This window comes from Vombatus ursinus, unplaced genomic scaffold (genome assembly GCF_900497805.2).
Source record: "Vombatus ursinus unplaced genomic scaffold, bare-nosed wombat genome assembly UNPS02001287.1, whole genome shotgun sequence".
NCBI classification, from domain to species: domain Eukaryota; kingdom Metazoa; phylum Chordata; class Mammalia; order Diprotodontia; family Vombatidae; genus Vombatus; species Vombatus ursinus.
Window position 1 is genome coordinate 17,257,309 of NW_020941065.1, and position 19,894 is coordinate 17,277,202.

The 19,894-nt window shown below is 45.3% G+C and overlaps 1 protein-coding gene across 3 annotated transcripts in view; it reads left to right on the plus strand.

Moving 5' to 3' along the window:
- EWSR1 (EWS RNA binding protein 1) overlaps positions 1–19,694 on the plus strand; it is a 29,744-nt gene extending 10,050 nt beyond the window's left edge. The window contains exons 5-17 of one of the 3 annotated variants that reach the window (XM_027863427.1): positions 5,566–5,752; positions 7,985–8,152; positions 9,540–9,751; positions 10,698–10,887; positions 13,732–13,769; positions 14,317–14,349; positions 14,689–14,807; positions 15,564–15,693; positions 16,355–16,477; positions 17,032–17,194; positions 18,560–18,657; positions 18,992–19,244; positions 19,410–19,694. In XM_027863427.1, coding sequence (XP_027719228.1) covers positions 5,566–5,752; positions 7,985–8,152; positions 9,540–9,751; positions 10,698–10,887; positions 13,732–13,769; positions 14,317–14,349; positions 14,689–14,807; positions 15,564–15,693; positions 16,355–16,477; positions 17,032–17,194; positions 18,560–18,657; positions 18,992–19,244; positions 19,410–19,449 — 1,754 coding nt within the window. In that variant the 3' untranslated portion in view covers positions 19,450–19,694. Of the gene's footprint in view, positions 1–5,565; positions 5,753–7,984; positions 8,153–9,539; positions 9,752–10,697; positions 10,888–12,619; positions 12,900–13,731; positions 13,770–14,316; positions 14,350–14,688; positions 14,808–15,563; positions 15,694–16,354; positions 16,478–17,031; positions 17,195–18,559; positions 18,658–18,991; positions 19,245–19,409 lie in introns of those variants that run through there. The other 2 variants (XM_027863437.1, XM_027863443.1) reach the window with 2 other exon arrangements.
- The last annotated feature ends 200 nt before the right edge of the window (positions 19,695–19,894 follow it).

The following is a 19,894-nucleotide window of genomic DNA, read 5'->3' on the forward strand; positions in this document are numbered from 1 at the left end:
ACCAGGTGTCATTTGAATATGAATGGGAAAGGTTAGATTTGCTTTTACTCTCCACTGGGTCTTTATCTAGACTTCATATATGTTTATTGAGTTGATACTTTCTTAAGTACCTCCTGTGTGCCTAGCCCTGTGCCAGGCTCTGGGTTAGCAAGACAAAAAGGAAATAATCTCCGATTCCCCTAAAGGAACTGGTTAGTGTAGCATGTAGACACGTGCACAGATGTCTACGAACGGGGAAAGGGGAGGGGGAGAGCGAGCACACAGGGACCAGGAAAGGTAGTGGTGACAGGCAGAGGGCATGTTCACAGGGGAAATGAAGGTGGGGAGTGGCTCATAGTTGAGGTTGATGGGAATGAAGAGTTCCTTTAGGGGATAGTGTGAATGTGAAGTCAGTCTGTAAGGTCTTGGGGAGTTAAATTATGGAAGGCCTGAAGTGCTCAGAGTGAGGCAATGGGGACCCCGGGAGTTTCTCTGTGGGGAAGTGACAAGGTCAGATTTCTGCTGTAGAAACACTGTGTGGCAGTTCTCTAGAGGACGGATCGGAGAGGGCAGAGACTGGAAGCCCAGGGAGACTAGTGCAAGTTGAGAGGGTGACAAAGGATTGGTCTAGAACCAGAGCAGTGTCAGTGGTGAGAAAAGAGGTAGACAGAGACTGTTGGAGACTAGCCTTCCCTCGATGCCACCCCTCCCCTCCCCCCAAATACATTTACAGTATCTCAGTTTTGTACATTCCCCCTTCTCTGTCGTTCCTCTCCAGTAGAAGGTAAGGTGTTTGCAGACCGGCTTTCTGAGTTTCTGTCTCTGGCTCCATAGCATCTAGCATGATGCCTGGCATGTTATCGGTGTTTATTATTTTCTTGTTAAGTTGAATTTAGTTAAATGGTGGGTGAGGGAAAAGGAAATGATGAACCTGGGCATCTGAAAAGATGACTGTATCCATCACTGAAGTAGGCAAGAGCTCAGAATTATGGACAGGATCCATTCTTTGTTGGTTATAAGAAGTTTGAGATCCCTATCGGACATGTAGGATGAGAGCCAGTAGGGAGCTAATGATAAAGGAATGGGTTTCAGAAGAGACAATAGAGCTAGAGGCTTGAGGCCCTAGTGTAGAGATACTGAAACACATGGGAACAGATGAGATCACTAAGGAAAAGGGGATGGACATTATTGACTGAAAGAGAGCTGCAGTTGGACAGGTGTGATGCTAAGTCCAGGGAGCAGTTTTCCAAAAGAAAGGGAAGCTGGGAAGAATGTCTAAAGAGAAGGGATTGGTGAGCTTTTGAAAGATAAGAAGACTGAGAAAATGTGTGGCATTGAGCAGTTTGATCTCTACATTTGGAGACCACTCATGGTCAAATGGTGAGAGCAGAAGCTGTATTGCAAGGATTCAGGAAGTGATCGGGTGGGAGCTTAGCAATGAGAGACTCAGCTCAGGGGTCTTTACGGTCAGATAAAGGGCCTCCTAAAGATGGGGTGCAGACAGTGGGGAAAGAACTAATAAATTTGGGGGAGTGAGAGTGGATGAGTTGAGGGGGCAAGCCCCTAAAAGAGTTTGGAAGGAATGGAGTTAAGGGTTAGGGATGGGGCTTTGCCTCAAAATGGAGGAGATGGAGAGAGATTTGGTGCAGAATGGGGAAAAGGAGGCTCCTCGTGATGGTTGGGTGGCTTCTACTTTGTCAGTTGAGTGAGAAGCAGGGAGAGAAAGAGATCCAAGGCTTGAGAAGCCATTGAAAAGAATGGGAAAGAGCCTCAATCATGGCAAACCAACCCAAGAATCCTTTGTAGCCCTGAGGGCCCAGTTGGGTTAGAGGGCATTGTATTAGAGCCAGCATGGCAGAATTGAGAGCTCAGGAGAAGGTGGCATTAGGGTTAAGAGGAGTGCTGTGGACAATTACAGGACTGGGGCCCCTCTTATAAGTCTTAATTTACCAAAAGAGCACCAGGATGACAGTGTGCCCTGGCGAGGCCGGCATGATAGTTTTCCATAGAAATGAGAGGTCCCAAAGAACCAAGAGCATAAGGTGTAGAACTACATGGAGCTCATGAGCTTAACTAGGTAGGGGAAAGAATGTGAGAATTACCTTAATTAGAAATGAATGACTGTATATAACTGAGCTGCTTCTGGTTGGCTTACAAAAGTTTTAGAAATTCTTTGGCCTCTAATTTTGTTTCTACTTAGATTTAACAGCCTTCCCTTAATTCAGTAGCTTTTCCCAATCCATAGCAAGGAGATACTGGACTATTCGAACTGATTTTAGGCAATCTGTTTAATAATTCTGGGATTTTGTTAATATAAATAATTCTTATATTACACGGTTTTTGGCAGATTTTCTCACCATTTTAATCTATTATTTTGCCTAATGAACCAGCTACTCATGTTTTCTGAGAAAACTGAATGCCTTACAGTGAGATGGTGATTTTAAATTTCTCCATTCTCCAGAACACAGTAGAGAATGCTCATGCTGCCAAGGAGTGTTAGAGCAGAGTCTGTTAGAATGGGACTAAACAGCAGGGAAAGGAGGGTAGATTCCTTTTCAAAAGATCAGCATCATGCCGTTTGATCCCACAATACCACTGCCCAAAGACATCCCCCCAAAAAAGGAAAAGGACTATTTGTACAAACATATTTATAGCAGCTCTTTTTGTGATGGCTAAGAATTGGAAATTAAGATGATGCCCATCAATTGAGGAATGACTGAACAAGCTGTGGTATATGATTGTGGTGGCATATTGTGCTATAAGAAATGATGAGCAGGATGGTTTCAGAAAAACCTGGAAAGATTTAGCATAAACTGATGCAAAGTGAAGTGGACAGAACCAGGAGAACATTGTACACAGTAACAGCCATATTTATATGTTTGATGAAGAACTGTAAATGCTTAGCTCTTCTCAGCAATACAGTGATTCAAGACAATCCCAAAGGACTCATGATGAAGCATGCTGTCTGACTGTCTGAATACGGACTGAAGCAGGCTATTTTTTTTCTTTCTTTTTCCATTCTTTTTCTTTTTTCTTCGAGTCCTCTTGTACAAAATGACTAATGTGGAAATGTTTTACATGATTGCACATGTATAACTTAGACCTCTGATTGTTTACTGTCTGGGGGTGGGGGAGACAGAGGGAGGGATGGAATTTGGAACTCAAAACTTTAAAAGAATTTCTTAAAAATTATTTTAACATGTAACTGGGGGAAAAGTAAAATATATGTAAAATAACATAAGAAGGGAAAAAAGAATAAAGCTCTTTGATTAGATTTGCCAGATAACTTTAAAAAAAGAAAAGATCCAGGATTTTTGATTGCCTCTCAGTGACTGTTCTCTGTGCCGGTAAAGAATATAGCCCCCTCTGCACCTCAGGAGCTTCTTATGGTTGTGTGGCCCCAAGAGCTCCAAGCAGAACAAAGCAGCATGTGACTGCCATCCTTCTGGTGGCAGGCTCTCCAGACCTGTTGAGGTGGCTTGGCACGGCCAGTTACTAGACCCATAATCCAAACCTTTCCAGTTTGAGAAGACCAGCCAGAGCTTGTAGTCCATTGGCCTAACTCAGAGTCATCTCCACAAGGCACTGAAAGAACCAGGATTTTCCCAAACAGACAGATAAATAACCTTAGTTTGATTGTTTTGTGTTAATGCCCCTTACTCTCCTTTCCCTCAGAGTCTTTTTGGTGTGTCATTCTTTTCTATTTCTATTTTTGTAATCGTTTTGCTCAGCTTTTTAAGATTAATAAGGATGATTGATTACCTTGGTCTTTTACCATGATCATTGAGCAAAATAAGGCACTAATTACCACTGTGCAATTTGGTGTGATAAATTAGTCTCTCGTAAAATGTCATTTCTTTAAGTTGCTTTCCTTATAAATTTTGTAGAGGGCTTGTCTTGGTGGGTGGGAATAGATCTGTAGGAGTGACAGGATAAGTGGAATTGTGTTCTGGCTAAAATGAAACCAATTTGGACTTTATATGATTCGATGTAGTCTCCAAGACCACAGACCTGATAAATTGATTGTTACTAACGTGCCAGCTTTGTGGCCTAGTATCTACCTTTTTCTCCAAAAAAATATTGCAATTGAGCATCCTGCATCTCAGAGGGAATAGTTGTATGATTGGACAACAAACAGATTGTGGATGTGAAGTAGACCTAGGAAGGGTGGTGACTGGGGGCTGTAGTGGGATGGGGGCTACAGAGCTCCTAATAGCAAATCCACTTAGAGATAGGTCTGGGGCTAGAGGTAACTGAGGGCAGGGAGAGGTGAAAGGGTGACGAAGACAAGGCCCTTGTAGAACATCACCAGTGAGGTGAGCTGCTCAGCGGGACTGGGAAGTACTGAATTAGAGCAGCCTCCAAGAAGTGAGTGCTAGGTGTTACTGAACAGCAGAATTAAGTAAACTTAGTCTGGAATCTCAAACAGGGTTTTTTTGTTTTTGTTTTGTTTTGTTTTTGAGGGTATCCGTTTGCATTTTAGTGGTATGTCTCCGGATTTCAAATTCTCATTTATGATCGTTGTCAGATTTCCTTGTGGCGTGCTTTTACCTTTAGTTCTCCTATTCTGACATCAGTGTACGTTCTTCTATTGCCCAGTTTTCTGTCCATCATTCTTCAAACTTGAGTTAGCCTCTGCTTTTTCTAGATTTTTTTTTTGGAGGGGGGGGTGTCACAGGAGCTGATCCAAACCATCGTTTTTATGATATTTAAGTTAAATCCATTTCTTCAGCTCTTTAACATTTGAGGATGGAAAACTTGCTGTCTGGAATTTCCAGAATAACTCATTTAAAACTGCTGCTGCAACGACTATTTGGCAGAGCTGGAATTTAAGGAAAGCCATTAAAAGGAAGCATTATTACCCTTATGTGTATGTTTGAACTAGTGACCCAATTGAAGTTTTTGTTTCTTTACTCTGTAAATGCTTTAAAATGCACTGTTACTTTGCCTTCTTCCCTAGGCTTGGCATTCTTAAGGATAGCAGTGTTATGTTTCTTTTATAATAACTCAGTAATTAAGAAAAATGTTAGTGACTATTTTGCAAGAAGGTAAAGGTTAAAACAGGCAGATTCTGTTGTCATTTTGAAGTGATACTGAGAGAACTGCTGGACTTTTCATGTATCATCTCTGGAAAGAGTAGAGTCTTAAAAGAAGGAATCCTTTTTCTCTAGCAATAGTTTTAAGAGAAAACTTAAGAATTTTGGACCAAAAACCTTATATAACCCAGGAGCGTTATTGAGCTGTATACTTTCTGTGGTCATTTTTTGTAGTACATGATATTTTAACCAAGTACCATTGTAAACATCCAAGCTTACGCACTTAGAAATTGGCCTTCGCTTTAGTCACCCGTTCACCAGGTATATTGTAGGTCATTGATCATAACTTCAGAGCAGGGGGGACTGATCATTGAGCCCAATTCCCTTCACTTCTTCGGGAGCAAATTGAGATGAGGCACAGAGAGATGAAGTCATGTGCCCAGAGTCTTGCTGACTCAGGCCCACTGTCCTTTCCACCATGCCACGTGGGTTCAACAGCTGTCCTTCTCTAGGGATTCTTGAAGTCTGAGTTGGCTCTTGTTTGTTCTAGGTTATACTACACCAACTGCACCTCAAGCTTACAGTCAGCCTGTCCAAGGATACGGGACAGGGGCCTACGATACCACCACTGCTACAGTTACGACCACCCAGGCATCCTATGCAGCACAGTCTGCATATGGCACCCAGCCTGCTTACCCCACTTATGGGCAGCAGCCAGCAACCGCCGCACCTGCGAGGTAATGACATGCTTACCTGTTGCTAGTCTCTGTAAAGCACCGGTGTCAGACTCTTAGAATACTGCGTGCTTTGGGGGTTAGAGACTAGACATATTGGTTAATTCCATGAGAATTTTAACCCAGCATATGACTTTTCCTTTAGAGAAGTAGTCTTCCTTTTGTATGTTGTGAGCACTGGATCCCTCCAGAGTATTACAGTAGAAAAGGAATTGCTAAGCCTTGTGCTCACTCTTAGGGCTTTTCCAAGTCTAGGTTAAAAACAACAAAAAACACATGTGCCATTGGGTGACTAAATTGGGTAGTGCTCATAAGCTGGGATCTGTCCTCAGTGGTGAGGGGGCTTCGAGGGAGTGGGGTATTGATTCAGTGTACCGAAATACATGATCTGGAACCGAGAAGAAGAGTCTGATTCATTTTTCTCACAGTGAGATGATGGGTAAAATTGTACTTTTAACCTAAGTTTGGTTTCAATGAGCAGTATAATGTGGTTTTCTCTTTTCTGAAAACTGCTAACATGTGACCCAGCAGTCTGAGCACCACATGCCTCCGGTTTAGAAGGCCATGCCACTGCCTCCATTTGTCTTCAGACTTACTTGGCAGTTAACTGCTAGAGACCCAAAGTCAGGTGTGGCATCAGCTGGGTACTGTAGTGCGTGTTGAACAGCAGGGGAAACGGTTCCGGTCTCCTGCGCCTGGTCAGCAGTGGGTAAACAGTATTACTTGTTGCTTAACAGAGGACTGAAGGTCTTTACTTTAGCCAGTGTACTTGGTGGCTGCTACAGCGTTGAAGGAAGTAAAACTGAATTGAAAGAAAAGCTTGTAGGGAATAAAGGAGAGATCGGCTTGTAACCTAGACTTATTGTCTGCTGTAGAGGTAAGAAATTAGCTCGGGCAAAGACTGGTGAAATTACTTCTGAAATACACAGTGAGTAATCGGCACCAATCAGGGGGTTATAAGAGTGGCTCCTCCTGGAGCAGCATGAGCCAGTTCAGTTTATGAGAGTTGGGTCTCCCTAGGAACCACTTCAAGTATCTGACTGGTGACCTGTGGCACCCCATTTCACTGACTTAAACATTTCAGGCAATTTGTAATGTGCCATTTTTCAGTGTACTTTCTCATTTCAGTAAGTCCTTTGAAGCCAGATGTCTCACTCCAACCAAGAGTGTATCCACCCTATCTCTGGAGTATCTCTGAATTGTGATGAGATCAATCACTTTGCCTCATTTCCTTCTTTGTTGCTGTCTACCTTCATAGTTTCTCATTCCTGATACTTTTTAAAACAGCCATCGAAACAAAAACCAGTTCTCTTTTCCACCCCACACCTCGTGTTTCCCTCTTCTTATGGCGACCATGGGAATAGTGGAATGATCTCTTGGCCCTCTGGAGAAAGCCTCAGGGTGACACTCTGAGCCCAGACAGGTCAACATTTCACACCAGCTCTCAGGGCCCAGCTCAGTAGTTTGACCCCATTCTACCGAATCCCTGGCAAATGGCAAGTTAGTATCAGGGCTGAATGAAGAGCCCATAGAAAGTGCTGACCTTTCCAGCGTTTGGATTGGTTGCTTAGCCCTCGTGAAAGATGGGCCAACTTCACCTGACCCCACTTTATTTGGTGTGTCCTTGGCTGGTAAACAACTGCCCGTTTCCATGACTGCTCTAAAAGGTTTTGGGGAGAGACAGCCGCTAGGCTGCGGGCAGTACCCGCAGTGGTATTGCCGTCAGGTGCACTTGAGGCAAGTTTAGATGACCATCAGCAAATTAGTGTCTGTGTAAACTCATCCTAATTTCAGATAATGGAGATGGAAAGCCATTTTTAAGAAAGACGCTCAATCACTTCTGTTACATTAGAATATGCCAGGCTTTGGGCTTGCATAAAAATGTTTATATTAATGTGACTGAAAACTTGTGAAATCTCCCTTCTCACCACTGTCACTTCTGTAGCTGAGAAGAAGCCCTGTCCCCTCCAAACCACCTTCCTCCCCAACCCAGCAAACTTTTATGTTAGGGGACAGGGTAATGTGACTGAATCAGATGCATTTGGGAATGTTGCCCTCCCTCTCCGGAATATTCCCTTCCAGCAAAAGCATTTATAAACTGGCTCTAAGGAGCCTTCTTATTTCCAAGATGGTCCTAAGGATGTGTGCTGCTCATATTTGGAGAGTGCTTAGGGGTTGGTAATCAGGTGTGCCCATCAGAAAGGCGGCTTCTTACTTGTACATTTCTCCTTTTAGACCCCAGGATGGTAGCAAGCCCGCTGAGACTAGTCAGCCTCAATCTAGTACAGCAGGCTACAGCCAGCCCAGCCTAGGATACGGCCAGAGCAACTACAGTTACCCACAGGTGCCCGGCAGCTACCCCATGCAGCCAGTCACCGCACCGCCATCCTATCCTCCAACCAGGTAACTCTTGGGATGTGACCGGACGTGACTCGTGTCATCCTCAGGGATGACAACGTTCTCTGAGGCTTCGAAAGCCAAGTCCGAGACACCGTTGTGTCTGCTTAAAAAAGGATGCTAACCTTAGTGTACAACCATTTGGGGCTGGGGAGACAGACACACACCGGTTAAAGAGATTTGCCGGTGTTCCTGCCCTTCTGTTCTCCTTTCGTTCGCCTGATTTTATTGTTGGAGCCGGCACGGACCTCAGAGCGCATCTAGTCCAGGAGCTCCCTCCCCATTTTGGCCCTCTGGGAAAGCCTGTCAACCCCATTGCAGAGTATTGTTTTTAAATGCATAAAACGAATACGTAGAAGTTAGAAAGGAGGCCGAGGACATTGAGCCACAAGTTCACAAAACTCCTGAAATGGAGACGCACCCGACATCGACCTCATGGGGATTGGTGGACCCCGGGTTAAAAACCTTTGGTCTGGACCCGTGCTCCTCGTTTTACAAATGAAGTGATTGAAGCTCAGGAAGTAATGAGATCAGATAATTTTACTCTTTAGAATTCTGGCAGAGGATTTGATTGGGAAGATTTTGCCTCAGAAGGGGAAATTCTATGGGTCTTTTTCTATTTTTTTTTCCCTTTTATCAACCTAGTTATGAAGGATTATAAAATTTTTTTAGGTCTTGGTTGTGTTGCTCCTCTTTCCAAATGTCTCATTTTGTGCCTAAACTTTTGAAATTGGTGTGGTTTTTTTTCATTTTCCATATTTTCTTGACATATTTTAAGTTCTTGCGTCCAAAACTTTTTTTTTCTATGCAGTGGGGTTAAGTGACTTGCCCAGGGGTCACACAGCTAGTTAGTGTCAAGTGTCTGAGGCCAGATTTGAACTCAAGTCCTCCTGACTCCAGGGCCGGTGCTCTATCCACTGTGCCACCTAGCTGCCCCAGCATTTAAACTTTTTTAAGCACATCCTGATGTTTACAGACAGAGTAATGAGGGCTGCTTTTGAGACTCTTTGAAGAAAGATTATTTGATTTTGTGTCCCCAGCCTGGAGAGTCATTTGAGACCATCCAAGGTGGTTAAAGAGAAGTCAGTCCACCTGATGCGCCCGGGCTGGACAGCTCCCGAGGCTGGCACTGCACCGAGCTGGAGCGCGGTGCCCCTGGGCAGGCCTCGGGCCTGAGGCCTCCCCGGTCCAGTTTTGCTTTGTAGAAACACTAGGGCGGTCCTGAGGCCTAAATTTTCTTCAGGATAGATTTACTGTCCTACAAATGGGCTGCCCCTAACTTCCTCGGAAATGTGGTTGGGTTGTGGTCCTCATTGAGTAGGCAGTTTCCCGTTTTTTTTCCAGTAACGTTACTGTTTTCTTTCCTAAATAGCTTTTAATTTTTGTCTTTCAGCTATTCCTCCACCCAGCCGACTAGTTACGATCAGAGCAGTTACTCCCAGCAGAATACCTATGGGCAGCAGAGCAGCTATGGACAGCAGAGTAGCTATGGTCAACAGAGCAGCTATGGGCAGCAGCCCCCCACTAGTTATCCCCCCCAAACTGGATCCTACAGCCAGGCTCCAAGTCAATATAGCCAGCAGAGCAGCAGCTACGGGCAGCAGAGTGAGTTATTTGGAGAACATGAGCGTCCCAGGGTTGTTCTAAATTCCTGGACTGGGCTGGCTATTGATGCGGGTCACTCAGGTGGCTCCACGGATGGATCCTGTGCTTGTCTCACGTGACGTCTAGAGAATTTCCCTGTTAGCGAGAAAGAGCATTACACACAGTGTTGAAAGGAAGCCAGCCTTCTTTGCCACCTCACCCGCCCAGGACAAACACAGCATGGGAGAGTGGACGTTTATTTACGAGGCTGGTGGTGTTTATCGGACAATCTAGAAAGGCTTTTGGGACCGTTCTCACGGTATTCGTATCACTTTATAAAAGGGGGTTGGAGAACTAGTGATTTCTCATTTTGGAAATGTCACTACAAATAATTCAGTACATCCATTTGTAAGATACTTTTCTGCCTGCATTTTTTTTCCGCTTAAGTAAAATTCTGTCTTCATGAGCATTCCCCCTCCATGTCCTATATGAATTCTACTTATTGCCCAGCTACACAATTTAATCAGATACTTAAGTGCTCGGAAACCCTTGCTTTCCCTAGTGGAAGGAATGGGGTGATTAAGAGTTAGGGTTTTGACCCACATCATTTGGAGATAGCATTTTTCCCCCTTCGTGATACTGAAGCCTTATGTTGAGATTTGTAGGGTTTAGAGCTGGGACCCCCGTTCTAGCCTCACCCTGTGCCCGGGACTTCTCTGTCCTTGTTTGCAACACTAATATCCGCTGAGGAAGGGCACTGTGGAAGTGACTTGAGTTTTTGTGACCTTGCAGCCTCCTCGCCTGGGGCCTGCCGTCCTGGTACCGTGAGAGCTCCTAACCTGAGCACTCAGCTGACACAGCAGAGTTGGGACAGTTCCCTGGCTCTAAAGAAAGGGCAGTGAACTGAAGCAGAGCAGGCAGTGCCAAGAGGCTGCTCTGAGCCTTACAGGTGTGACTTTCTCTTCAGGTGCGTTCCGGCAGGACCATCCCAGTAGCATGGGTGTATATGGGCAGGAGTCTGGAGGCTTTTCCGGACCTGGAGAAAACCGGAGCATGAGTGGCCCTGATAACCGGGGCAGGGGAAGAGGGGGATTTGATCGTGGAGGCATGAGCAGAGGTGGGCGGGGAGGAGGAGGAGGAGGACGCGGTGGAATGGGGTAAGAGCAAACCTTTTCTCCTTTTACCTAATTGTGTTTCATCCATAGGATTTTCAGTGGAAAGAAGGGACTGAAAGATATAAGAAAAAATTAAATCTACATTTCCATGGACAATCTGTTGATCTCAAGTCACCTTCCAAAGCATGGAAATGGCATCTTGGTGGCAGAAATGGCAGTATGCGTTTATCCTGCCAGTATAGCCCTTTGGGTTGGGGAGGGGCAGTAATGGTTCGGAACCTAGAACTTTCAGTTCCCTTCATGGTTAACTACAGAGGTAACAAAATGTCCTCTGCGGGTACTAGAGCTCTGGGATGGAACACACACAAACCTTCTAACAATCCTAGGTCTAACTGATTGCCTCTGAGTGCTTGTCTTGAAATGTCCGATGTGTGTGTAAATAAGTATGTAGAGATACTAGATGCTGCAGAACTCTAATGTCACCTGTTTGAAACGGAGGTTTGTCCCCAACATCCGTTTGTGTTAAAAAGTGTAAGAGTTGTTAGAGCTTTTCACTTTTGGGTGAAGATCCAGGTCAGATAACTAATGCCACTGAAAACGTGGCCATAAGGTGAAGGAACCAAACGTATAGAGTTTTGGTTGGTGTCATTTTCATTCATTGATTTCAGGACAGCTCCACTTTGGAGCCTGGGCGCAGTTTGGCCGTCTTGATTGATGGCACAATCTGATTTAGCACATCTTGTTTGTTTCTATCGGTAATGTTATAGCCCTGTTCCCCCTTCCCCTGCCCTGCCCCGAACCCCACCCTTCCCCCTTCTGGTGTCTGTGCTTTAATGAAGGTGAGGATGGTACATTAATATCAGTGCTTAATGTTAATATACAGAAGGCATAGCTCTGTGTGTGTTCTGTCCCTATGTAAACTAGTTAAAAGTTATGCAGAGTGTTGTACAACATACATGTTAGAGGCCAATGTCTCTGTCCATGCCGGCTCAAAGAAAAATTGAGTTGTTTTCCAAATTAATGTAGCCTTCACAATTAGAATGGATAAACAGCTAATCATTCATTCATGCCACATATCTCAATGGATAAATGCCTTGATGATTAGTAGCTAACAGAAAATGTTCACCGTGGCATTCTGCATAACTTTAACAGAAAGTAAATCTGAAGGTTGTGGTGAAATCTTTATTGGAGGCGACAAATTGAGATTCGTGCAAATTCACGTACATTTTGGGGTGTTTCATTTGAACCCAAAGAAAATCTTACCAATTGGTGGGGTTGGGGGTTGGGACCTTGTTATGTCCCATTGTAAAGGTTTCACCTCTTTGATGAATGTTCTAAAGTAGACCTAGACACTTGAAATGACTATCATCACGTCTCTAATCCCCTAGAAATTTTGGTGCTTTTTTTGATTGCCAACAAAATTCTCAAGTTGTTATTTTTTTCATTTTAATGCTATTAGAAGTAAAGTAGACTTGACTAATAAAGGGAGCCCCTCTTTGTGGACGTAGTTTGTCTACGACCAGAGCCATAGAACAGAGCCTGGCTTTCCCTACGGGTTTCCCACTAGACTGAAGCAGTCTGTGGGGCCGTAGGGGCAGGATAGGGGACCTCCCCCCCTTTTTCGTGGTGTGGTGATGGCTTTCAGTGTCTTCTGCAGGTAAGGCACTCAATGTTGTTAACATGCCCTTTTTCATTGCCTCAGTATTTTGATATTTTCATTGGCTGTTAAACGTGGAAACTTTTTAACATGCTTTGTCGCATTTATATGCTACAGGTTACAAAGTGAGAGCCTTGTATACACTTCAGTACTTAAAAAGTACCCGTACTCAGTACTCAGCCGGCAGCATAATGAAAAGTGGGACTAGACACGGTGTCCATATGGAGAGGAAAAAATATACATAGAATATTTTAAACAAAATGTATTCATTGTATAAATGGAATCCTTCTGTAACTTTGGTAACTGCATACTTGTTGTTTGGTAATGAAAACAGAGGAGGTATAATACTCTAGAATTGTGTAAAATTAAAGTGTAAACTTTTGTGTTTAAAAAGAGAGAACGTTTTATGGTGTGTATTTTTAAGAAAGGAAACAAAGCTGCATGCAACAGCTTGAAATTGTATTTTTAAAATCCTCCGGTATTAAAGGTGCAATACTGGCTAGAAAAACCCTGTGAGAACAGCTTTTCTGCCCAAACTCTTGTCTCCTCCTCCTCCTCTTAATTGCAGGGCGGTGACTTCAGGCCACCATATGTGAAGATTGGATTGACTCTGACCAAAATGTCTGTAAAGCTGTACCCCCAGTCCATTGAGCCTTGGCCTAATTTGTAAACCCTCCTTCCACAAAGACTGTTAAATCCATCAGTAACCTGAATTGTACGGCTTTATGCTGAAGATTTGATGGAAGTGCCCTCTGATGTGTGTTGTAGGTGTTGATGTGGTTGTCTCCTGCTTTATTAAACTGTTAACTGGTTAGGGAGCCCCGAGGCTCAGTTGACGCTCCTCTTGGGAGAAAGCGGGGGTGCACCTTTATGTACATAGCAGAAAGAGAGGGTTCAGCGAAATCTTGCCCCATGTTTCTTGTACTTCCCAAGCTCCTTGTCCAGCTGATGATTGATTTTTGTCTTCCCTATTTGCCAAGTATTGCACTATTAATACCCACCCCCAGAACTGAAAGGGCCAGCCAGACTGGTGTGTAAGATCAGACAAGCAAGGTTGTGTATAAAGAGCAAGCTGAGCTGCCCGGAGCGAGGCCTAGTGACAAGCTGAGAGAGATGCATTGTTTGGAGATGGGGTTAGCCAGTGCCCTTCTTCCCACGAGCCCCCGGGGCTCCGAGCGGCACTGGCTTTGTAAAGGGAAAGGCCTTCATTTCTTCGTTTATCCCCCCAGCAGCGCTGGAGAGCGAGGTGGCTTCAATAAGCCTGGTGGTAAGTTTTTGAGTATTACAATGGATAGTGTTTAAAAAAAAAAATGCAGTCAGTTCTTAGAAAAATATGATTTTTGTTAGTTTCCTAAGTGGTTTTAAAAGTGGCCTATACAACAAGACTGTAATGGGTACTGCCGGCATTGCATTAGGGGTAATAAGGTTAACCTATGGTTACAAAACAAAGGGTAACTTGGAAGTATTGAGCGACTGCTTCTGTAATTGGGGGAACAGACATTTTTACAATTTGGTTTATTTGGAGGAAAAAAAGTTAATTTAAACTTAACACTGATTGGCACGTTGAGCATTAAACAGGGTAATATCGGTTAATGGTTTAAAAGCAGACTTGTAAAAAAGAAAAAAAAAAGCCCTAGCCCTCTGATCACCAATGTTTAAAAGGGGCACTGCTGCTTTTTGGCAGTGCGGGTCAATTGGAGTTTAATGAAGCCCCATCACATGGTGGTGTAGTAGATAGTGATGTGTGTTTGTAAGGTGTGCAGCGTGCAAGGCGTGCACTAATGGGCCTCTGTGTGCTCTTTCCTGATTGGCAGGACCTATGGAAGAAGGACCAGACCTTGACTTAGGTAACTTGGACTCCTTGGGCCTGTTTCTACTCTCCTTCATGGTGCAGGGTTTAGTGGCATGATGAATTTTGCTCCTGTGTCCTTCTCAGGGCCGCTGGTGGGCTTCCTAACATCCCTTTTACTGGCTTCAGGCCTCCTGAGGAGTGAGAGTCTGACTTTCAGGGTTGGAGGGAGGCCTCAGATGATCCAGTCCAGCCCCTCCCTGAGGCATGAAATCTTTGCCCACAAGTCTAATAGCACACTGATCGATTGGTGCTGATGGGCAGATACCTACTGGTCTGTCCCAAGTTTCAGTGGGAACTAGGTCTGCTGATATGTGTTGGCTTTTTTACGTTTTAGGCCCACCTGTAGATCCAGACGAAGACTCGGAAAACAGTGCAATTTATGTACAGGGACTGAATGAAAATGTGACTGTTGATGAACTGGCAGACTTTTTCAAACAGTGTGGGGTTGTCAAGGTGGGTAAAAACGTGGTCTCTCCCAGCTCTGCCCGCTCAGCAGTGAGAATGGAAGCTTCTGAGTCTCAGAGATGTCCAAGTCTCTCAGAAGACAAGACCTAGGTTCAGATTTCTCAGGAGCTGCTTTGGTCTGAATATTGGAATTTATTGTTATTTATATGTAGCTCAGTATTGCTATGCTGTGGGTATTTACTGAAAAAATGCATTCAATCTTTTAAGCACCATGTCTCTTTTTTTTTTTTTAATCTTTTTCTAATGGAAAATTTCTTAAAATATATTTCTGCCCTTCTTCCCTATCTTCATAAATTTCACCTTTTCATAATGGGAGTACTGTCCTGAACGCAGTCGGACTTTTGAGTTTTGCAGTCCAGGGATTATTGGGGTTCAGAAGCAGTATCTGGTGCCTGAGTTGCCTCCACACTCTTTCCCCCTATTTGTAAACTGTGGAGTTGGCAGTGAAGCCAAAAGTTCTGCTGAATATTGAGCTTCCCTTTGACTTGGGGCCTTGAGGCCTCTCGGGAAAGCAGAGTACTGCGCAAGTTTTGTGACAGCTGGTTTTTTGGAGGTCTTTAAGGATTCACAGTTGTATATGACCTGAATGAGTGAGGCGTGGCTACCTGGTCTATATGCCCAGAGGAGCCTAGGGGCCTGGGGCTGTGTTCTTGGTACAGGGACTTACTCTGTTGAGCACGAATTTCCTTTTAAATCAGAAGGGAACTATTCAGCCACTGCATAGATGTTGTTTTGTTTGTCTAGATGAACAAAAGGACTGGGCAGCCGATGATAAACATTTACTTAGACAAGGAAACCGGAAAACCAAAAGGAGATGCCACAGTATCCTACGATGACCCACCTACTGCAAAGGCTGCAGTAGAATGGTTTGATGGTGAGAACGGAGGCCCAGCTTGGAATGATGCCTGATGGTGCTGTGGGTAGAGAGGAGAAGTTTGGGGGGAGTGAAGAGGCCCATGCATTCAAACCTAAAATCAGATTGATACAAGTTAAGACTCTTTGTGTGGACTTTGATCTCGTAAATGATCGCCATGACCTCCCCTTGTGAAAGGTCTCACCCTGAGTCTCTCCCTCCCACAGAAACGAATCTTAACATGTAGAAATTTTTGTGCACAAAACCAAACATTTGTTGGGGCGCTTGATAGAAGCTCAGTCCAGTTCTTTGGCTTTCTGAGGCTTGCTGAGGAAGCCACATGTTCTGCTCCTATATGAAACCAAGGAGGGACAGTTCCCATAGGGGTCGGTGGTAGAACTAGAACCATGGCCAGCAGCAGTGCTCACTACAGTCACCCAGCCAGAAGGGAGCAATGTGGCCCCGGGGGCCCAGCCCTGTCTTTCTTGCTTTTTGTGGTATGCCCCCTCCAAAGAGTGTTGAATGCGGCACGTGTGTGCGCGCACACACCACAGACTGCTTTTTCTTAGGGTGGAGTGTTTGGTAATGTTAAGGTAGAGGGCAACCAACCAGATGGCTCTCTTCACCGTGAGAAAGAAGCAGAAGTGAACAAGAAACATGCTTGCCTTTCATCTTATTTCAGGGAAAGACTTCCAAGGGAGCAAACTCAAAGTGTCTCTTGCTCGGAAGAAACCTCCAATGAACAGCATGCGAGGTGGCATGCCACCCCGTGAAGGCAGAGGGATGCCTCCTCCTCTCCGAGGAGGTAACGCACTCTCCACGGGTTCCCTTCAGGCTTCCTCAGTGCTCCTGGGCACAAGACAGTCATAGACTCGACCTAGGGAGGAGCCCATCCTGCCATTGGGGGAGGGGAGAGTATGACGGCATCCTGCTCGATTTACTTTGCACAGTACTGGAGCAAAGAGCAGCCTTGTGAGGGAGTCCTATGAGTGGCATTGTCTTCATTTTAGACATTACACAACGGCTTCAGCGGCTTGTGACTTATCTAAGATCACACACATTGTAAGCAGCAAAATCAGAATTCAAAACCAGCTTCTCGGGTTCCACAGGTTGCCTGTGTGATGCCCCCAGTAAACAGAAATTGGGCAGGGGAAAACCAGTGAGATTGGAATAGCATGAGAATCTTCAAAGAAGAGGGAGCAGAGGTTAGGGTGAAGGTGTGATGTCACTGTCCTCATGAGCGTTTTTTCCCACGGTTAGAGTTAATCCTCAGGAATCATTCTGTTCTAAAGAAGGCCCAGGATCAGCATAGCCTTTGCTGCTAAAGTCAGATGCTACAAGGAGTTCATTTCATTGCAGGTCCTGGAGGGCCAGGGGGACCAGGAGGTCCTATGGGTCGGATGGGAGGCAGAGGAGGAGACCGGGGAGGTTTTCCACCAAGAGGACCCAGGGGTTCCCGAGGAAACCCTTCAGGAGGAGGAAACGTCCAGCACAGAGCAGGAGATTGGCAGTGCCCTAATCCGTATGTATTTTCTTGAGCAAAATAAAACCAAGCTTACATATATGTGATATTAATAGTAAGTTGGCAGCAACTTAAAAGTATCTGTGTGCCATTGTAATGAAGGTGTGAGGTAATTTTTAAATGGAAAAGGTAGTCAGCAAGCATTTATTAAGCACCTATTATGTTCCAGGCAATGCTAAGTTCTAGAAGTGCATAGACCAAAAAGAAAAAAAAAAATCCCGTGTTCTTAATGTGCTCCCAGTCTGATGGGGGAGATGGCAAACCCTTATGTGTAACCAAGATCTATGGAGGGTAAGTGGGGGGTGATCTCAGAAGTCACCTGAGATTGAGGAGGATTGGGAAGGTGGGCCGTCAGCACACGTTGGGAGTCAGCAGGGAGAGTTGCAGGACCAGCCAGGAGGCCTGGGGCAGTGCACCAGAGCACATAGGAGAGAATGGAAGTTAGAAAGGCCAAAACAGGATTTTGTATTGGATCCCGAGGCAACAAACTGGGAGCCGTTGTGGTGTGGTCAGAGCCTCGCTTCAGGAAGATGGCTTTGGTGGCTGAAGTAGAGGCAGGGAGGGGCCACCCTCACACCCCAGCTACTGTCGTAGCCCAGTGGTGAGGACAGCATGGGGGGAGGGGGAGGACTGTATTCGAGAGAGGTTAAGGAGGTAAAACCAACAAAACTGGATGCCAGCGTGGATATGGGGGGTGAGAGTTAAGAGTCCAGGATGACTCCTGGGGTTGTGAGAGGATGATGGTGTCCTTTACAGCAATAGGGGAAGGTAGAAAGATATTGGGGAAAAGAGAATGAGGTTTTTGGTTTGGTTTTTTGGACAGAATTGTTGGATTTAACTGGTATCCAGTTAGAGATGTGACATTGGAGGTAGGCAAGAGGTTAGGGCAGTACAGGTAGACTGGAGATCTACCAGCCTAGAGAGGGTGATTGTGTCCATGGGATTTGATGAGATGATGAGGGAGGAAGGAGAGGAAAGAGGACAGAGCCTTGGGGTCCCCGCTGCATGAAGAAGCAGTGCAGGAGACTGGACCGAAGTGGGGGTCAGACAATGTAAAAGGTGTCCGCGGTGCCCTTAGCGTTTCAAGTGGAAGGAAGAGAATTTGTTCCTGTTTTTGGTTAGTTCTGTACATAATGGTCACGTGCTCTTTGTCACATGAACTCCCAAAGGACTGCCCATATTGGTTCTGCTGCTGGTTTGTTCAGTTGTGATTCAGTGAGTGGCTGAGCCTGAGGCTTGATTAGTGTCTCTGAGGTTCTGATTGAGTGACAGTTGTCCCATGTTGTACAAAAGTGTTGTAAATGTGTCACCTGCCATCCCGCTCAATGCTGCTGCTGATTTCTGCTGTGCTGCCTTTTTGTGCAGAGGCTGTGGAAACCAGAATTTTGCCTGGAGAACAGAGTGTAATCAGTGTAAGGCCCCTAAGCCAGAGGGATTTCTTCCACCACCCTTTCCACCTCCAGGTAGGTACTGGGATGGTATTTTCTAGTTCCCTCTGCACTATTTCCCAAGAAGGTGAGAATTAGTGTTAGATTGATGAAAACAGTGATGGTGGTTGGGGAAGTCAGTATAAAATGGTGAGTGGGTGGGTGGGGACCTGAGCGTGGAGCCTGAATCTCCTATCCCAGGCCCTCGATTTACAGAAGAGGAAATGAGGTCCGTGAAAATAAAGGGACTTTGTTCCAGGGCACACACCTGAGATTCAGACCTTGCTTAATCAATTTCCTCCTTCCCTGAAATTTATTGTTAATTGGAAGTTGACCCCTATCTTTGCCCCTCCCTAATCCTTTTTGTCAGGTGGTGATCGCGGCAGAGGTGGCCCTGGTGGCATGAGGGGTGGCAGAGGCGGCCTCATGGATCGTGGAGGGCCTGGTGGCATGTTCAGAGGAGGCCGAGGCGGAGACAGAGGCGGCTTCCGGGGAGGCCGAGGAATGGATCGAGGCGGCTTTGGTGGTGGAAGAAGAGGAGGACCCGGAGGTCCTCCTGGGCCTCTGATGGAGCAGATGGGAGGCAGAAGAGGCGGGCGTGGAGGACCTGGGAAAATGGATAAGTATGTTTGCAGCCAGCTACGGAGGGGTGCGGGGAGGGGGCGGTGCTGGGTGAGCAAGCCGGGACCCCAGGCAGAAGCTGCACGTGTGGGGAAGGTGGCCGGAGTCACCCACTCCCCTGTCTGGGCATCTGGCTCTTTTAACTGGGACCTCTTCTTGCTCTACAGAGGCGAGCACCGTCAGGAGCGCAGAGACCGGCCGTACTAGACGCAGAAACCCCGCAGAGCTGCATTTACTACCAGATTTATTTTTTAAACCAGAAAATGTTTTAAATTTATAATTCCATATTTATAATGTTGGCCACAACATTATGATTATTCCTTGTCTGTACTTTAGTATTTTTCACCATTTGTGGAGAAACATTAAAACAAGTTAAATGGTAGTGCCCTGAGTTTCTTTTCCTTCTTTTAAGATGGTTGTTTAACGAAGACTAATAAACCAATGAGAAACCATTGTTGTGAGCATGCTCAAATATCATTGTGTGGAGACCCAGGAGGAGAACTAACTGTAACAATGTTAATGGTTGTGATGTTTTTTTTTTTTAAATAAAATTCCAAATGTTTATAAACGTAATACCTCTTGGCCTCTGTTCGGCAGTAATTTGCAGTGTCTCCCCCTGGAGTCGAGCTCTGCATTTGTCCGCAAAAGGGAT